Below are 5,019 nucleotides of genomic sequence, written 5' to 3' on the forward strand. Positions count from 1 at the left end.
AGTACACGATTTCAGACATCAAGTAAATATATTGTAATCCAAAAGAGCACCTTCTTAATCGATGTTTTAATAGAGAGTCACGGTCTTCGCCTGCAACATGGAGGGTATAGCACTCCTGGTTCTCCTCCTCTTTACATTTTGCATTTACAAGGATTGAAAATGGGGGTGTAAAATGCCTTAGATGTAGATACAAGTTTTGGTAGCATGTGCATTTAGGATCAGCTCCAGTCTGGTTTACCCTTCCTTAATCCTAACCTTCAGAGGGGGAGGGTAAAATGGTAGACTGGTTCCCGGTTAGTGGTAAGGGAGGACTACATCCCTTATCCTCCCCCAACTCCCTCTCTCTACTGTATGGAGTAACTGTTTGGGCTGGCACAGTGTGCCCTATACCAACCGTGAGAACACAGAGAAACTATCGCACACACACACACACATACACACACAAAACAAACTGAATATGCCACTCTGCCAGTCTGGCCTATATTGGGCAGAGGCATGAGAAATAACACGGAGATGTAAGAAAACACAGACGACTGTAACTAGCCTGGGGAAAAAAAGTCATGAACTCAACAAGCCACCATTACATAGACAGAAGGAGGGAGAGAAGAACAATAAAAGAGGTGATGGAGAGCAACAGAAAGAGAACGGACGGATGACAGAGGGATCAAGAGGAAGAAAGGATGAGGGGGGGGGATGAAGGCGGTGGGGAGGAAAGGTAGACTGGGAGGGAAGAGGCAGAGACGGACTTTCCTCGTACTCCTCCAGTAGGATCAGCATAAACCTGTTGGATGAAACAGAGTGTTATTAGGATCCCCAAAAAATTAACTCCCCCCCCCCCCCCCCCCCACACACACATACACACACATTCACACACACTTACCCTCGCACTCAAAAGCTTGCAGCACCGTGGTGTAGGTGGGGCCCAGCCATGAGGTGTAGCTTCCCAGAACCCTCAGAAGGTGCTTGGTGGAGTCGCTAAAGAGAACATCTGATTGGCCGTAGCCGACCGAACTGAACAGGTTGAAACCCTCAGTGGCATTCCCAAATGCATCCTACAGGATGGAGAAAAATGCAGAGGGAGAGGGGGAGGCAGAGAGAGAGAGAGAGAGAGGGATAAAGGGAGAGAGAAGCAAAACGATAAAACGATGGAGTGAGAGAAGGAAAGAGAGAGGGAGATTGAAAGGACAGAGTGAGCGAGGGAGATAGAGATATATTGTGTGCGTGTGTGTGTGCTGCTGGGGGCCAGGGATCGGTGTTGAGTGTTCATTACATGTGCAGGTGAAGCCAGTGGGACCCATCAGTCACTCTGAAGTATGCCACACAGTCAGTCAGAGCCTCGGTAAGCAAGATCGATAGCTTTTCGGGCATTGTGGAGTAGTTCACTTGAAATGTGTGTGTTCTGCAATCCTTTCACAGACGCATGGCGTTGATCGATGGGATGAGTGCAACGCTCACAGAAGAACACACGCACACACACACAACCATACACGGATGCACTTTCTTTCTCTCGCTCTCCTCTCTCTCACTCGTTCTTCCTCACTTCCTATCTCCCTGTTCGTCATTCTCTCTCTTTTCCAGACACATCGCGCCCTACCTGTAGGCGCTCCAGAAACTTCCAGATCCGACACTTGTCCTCCATGCGGACCACGACACCGTTGCCAGGCACCACGGCCAGGTGACATTTCTCGTGCTCGTGAAGCCCCGCCTCGCCGCCATCTGGACACAGCAGCTTCAGGTCCTCCAGCTCCAGGTCCATGGCCCATGATTCCAGGTTTTTACCTGCATAAAAAACAGTAGAAGAAGAAAGAGACAAAGTCAAGTAGTAAGAGGAAACCAGGCTTAACACAACAAATGGCCACAACAAATACTGACATGATTCATGTGGGATTAGCTTCTTCTTTTTTAGCACGACAATAATGTCCGTTAAGTCTAATCTGTATTACATGCAACTCTTAGTGTTTAAGAGACTATTGGGATACATCTGACTACATTAAGCTGCTTGGGACTGGTGGGGGCTACGGGATTGGACAAAGTCTGAGGCATGGGGTCTGGATCTTGTTGTGGTCTGGCATGGTTGTAGGGCCTGGATCCAGATCTCCTGCTCTATCAGCTCCATCCCCCAGGCCTGCTGCTTTCTCTCTGAGCTCCAGAACCAGGCCTGCTGGTTTCTCTCTAAGCTCCAGAACCAGGCCTGCTGCTTTCTCTCTAAGCTCCAGAACCAGGCCTGCTGGTTTCTCTCTGAGCTCCAGAACCAGGCCTGCTGGTTTCTCTCTAAGCTCCAGAACCAGGCCTGCTGCTTTCTCTCTAAGCTCCAGAACCAGGCCTGCTGGTTTCTCCCTAAGCTCCTGCCTCAAAAAGGCTGCTCTCTCTCTCAACTGCAGCACAGCAGTTTCTCTAGCGTGACCATGATAATGATCACCATTAATTTTGGATGTTGCCTGAAGCGAAATAACAGATGCACAGAACAATCGGATTAGGACATTCGGTCTGTGAAGTGCTCTCCTTCTCACACTTGCACTACCACAACCCCCCCCCCCCAACACACACTCACCCACACCCAAAGGATGTCATTGGGATTGTTGAACAGAAAGTTCACTACTGACCCCCAGTGTCTCCAGGAGGAACAACGGGGTAACCGGCGGGTTTCAGAGGATTATTTCAACAGCATGGCTTTTAAGGCCAAGATAAATCAGACGAATCGAACAACATCATCTTGTAAGGTGTTAGGCAGGGAGCAGTCACCTACCATCCATGTTGTCGAACACGGTTGTCTCTTTCACAAAGGCCACGTCTCCCAGATTCTCAGCCACGCACCTTTGAGAAAAACATCAAACCCTAAAGTTAATGATTTCAGGAAGAGGGAGAAGACGACAAAGGAAGAGAGGATGGGGGGGAAAGGAAGAGACAGGCATGAGTTACGGGTAGAAAGAGCAGGGGAGAGAGGGATTACAGAAAAAGACGATTTTTCGTGTGAAAGTTAGAGAAAGAGGGATCGAGAGGTACAGAGAGACATATCGAGAGCATGAGAGAGAGAGTAGGGGAGAGAGAAAAGACGGATAGAGAGAGAGAAGGAGTCGGCTTACCTGAGTGCTCCAGCCTCTCCGTAGTGTCTCTCCCGGTGGTTGTTGACACAGATGTGCCGGTCGTTCTCGTCTCCTATGCAGGCCTCACACAGGTTCTTCGGGTTGTTGCCCCTCGGGTCATGCTCTCGATCCTTCACCCCGGGCACACAGCTGTAGCCAAAGAAATCTCCCACCGCTGGGGGGGGGGGGGGGGGGGGGGGGGGGGTAGAGAGGGGTGGGTGGTTCGAAGGATGTCAATGATTCTTTCTCTCATTCCCCCTGTTTAATTCATGTCCCCCTCCTCCTTCCACCTACTTCACCCTTCCCCCCCCCACCCCACCCCTCCGACTCCACCCGACCTCCTCACCTCTGGGGAAGTTGCACTGCTCCCCCACGCTGATCTGGGAGGTGTTGACCAGGAAGCCGATGGGCACGGTCCATCCCACCGTGGTGCGTATCCCCGGGTGACAGGAGCTGCGCTCGTGCATCTCCAGCAGGGACAGGTCGCTGGAGGAGCGCCGCGCCAACGCCACCACGTAGTAACTGATCCCATCTGGAGGGGGGGGGGAGGGGGGAGGGGGGAGCAGGGAGAATGAGAAGAGAGGGAGAGGGGGGACGGAGGAGATGGCGCTCCGGGCCCTACTCACCCTCTCCGTCGTCGGACTCGCCTGCGGCCACCTCCAGGCCATGGCAGAGGCCGGCTGTGTAGATGTCGTCGGCAAACATGGAGGCGGCGTCCGCTGTACCGTTCTGAGAGAACACAGGAAAGAAGTTATTCTTATGGTCGTAGTTATTCCTATAAGATATTGTTTTGCACATGCCAGATAGCATAATAACTGTAGCTTGTGCATACAGCAACAACTGTGTATTTACATTTACTGCATCTCTAACTGGAGCTAGTCAACGTTCCCAATGCTGCTTGCGTACTAGTTACTGTGTCACGTAGAACTCCAATCACTCAACTGATCAACAGCGAGGGTTTACTAAAAAGCAGCAGTACCGGGGACAAGAGCTGAATGGTTTCCTTCAAGTGTGGCGATATCATCTTCACACTTTTTTCTACCCCTGAAGTGAACATACCTGCCCTCCCTCCCAGGCCTCCATGTCTCCCATCTCTTACCTTGATTCTCAGCATGCAGTCGCTGGGGCTGTTAGCACGGACGCACAGCAGCTTTCCTCGGATGTTCTGCGCTGTGGCGTTCCCGGCTAAATCCAGACACTTCTGCTCCTCGGCATCCGAGACCACACACCAGGAGACTGGGGATGGGAAGACCAAAAGGGTGTTAGGAAAAACAATGGTGGGTTGAGGTGTCTCTCAGTGTCTTTGTGAGGAGGGAAAGGCATACTAAAATCCATTACAGTGCAGCCTCTTAGAATTCTTGAAATAACAATTCATGATTCAATTCACGTTTTATATGAAACAATAAGTCAAAGTTAAGTCAAAGTAAGAATAAGTGACCCTGGAAAGTGCAAAAAAGTCGTTCCCTAATCGAAAACAGAATCCATCCACATGTTCTGTATGTGCCTACAATAGCTCCAAAGCAGTAACACCAAGTCACCACTCCAACTTAGTACACAAAAACCTCCCCGAGATTTGTACCCGTGTTTTTCTGTGTGGAGACACGGGCGAGCGTGAGGAGGAGAAGAGCCCCAACCAGCCGTCTTCCTGGATGCTCCATGTCGACTCTGAGGGAGATCTCTCGGACTCTGGTACACTCACTCTATACGACACGCTGTAGGAACCAAGGCTGGTCAAGAAAAAAACACTCTCTCACATAATCCCCCTCTTATAACCCCGACTGATACCCTGAGATACCCCGGTACTGGCAAGACAACAGAGGGAGAGAGGGAGAGAGAGAGGGAGAGAGGGGGGGGGTGTAGAGGTGGGGGTCTGGAAGGAAGAAAACATTTCATTATTCGACCCTTCCCACCCCGCTCACTTTAGCCAGCAGTAGAT

The 5,019-nt window shown here is 50.9% G+C and overlaps 1 protein-coding gene across 1 annotated transcript; it reads right to left on the minus strand.

Moving 5' to 3' along the window:
• Positions 1-866: 866 nt before the first annotated feature.
• Positions 867-4,741, minus strand: otomp (otolith matrix protein). Its single transcript, XM_067243318.1, has 8 exons — positions 4,663-4,741; positions 4,183-4,319; positions 3,710-3,812; positions 3,430-3,615; positions 3,084-3,258; positions 2,747-2,814; positions 1,595-1,779; positions 867-1,052 (listed from the first exon to the last, which is right to left on the minus strand). Exons 1-8 carry the CDS (start codon positions 4,739-4,741, stop codon positions 867-869), a joined length of 1,119 nt encoding a protein of 372 aa, XP_067099419.1.
• Between the last annotated feature and the right edge of the window lie 278 nt (positions 4,742-5,019).

Source organism: Osmerus mordax, chromosome 9, assembly GCF_038355195.1.
Source record: "Osmerus mordax isolate fOsmMor3 chromosome 9, fOsmMor3.pri, whole genome shotgun sequence".
Classification (NCBI taxonomy): domain Eukaryota; kingdom Metazoa; phylum Chordata; class Actinopteri; order Osmeriformes; family Osmeridae; genus Osmerus; species Osmerus mordax.

Coding starts and splice junctions, on each gene's coding strand:
- otomp (XM_067243318.1), bottom strand. CDS start 4,741: ATGGAGCATCCAGGAAGACGGCTGGTTGGGGCTCTTCTCCTCCTCACG. Junction 3,813..4,182: donor ACTGCATGCTGAGAATCAAG/GTAAGAGATGGG, acceptor GTGTTCTCTCAG/AACGGTACAGCGGACGCCGC. Junction 3,259..3,429: donor GCAGTGCAACTTCCCCAGAG/GTGAGGAGGTCG, acceptor CCCCCCCCCCAG/CGGTGGGAGATTTCTTTGGC.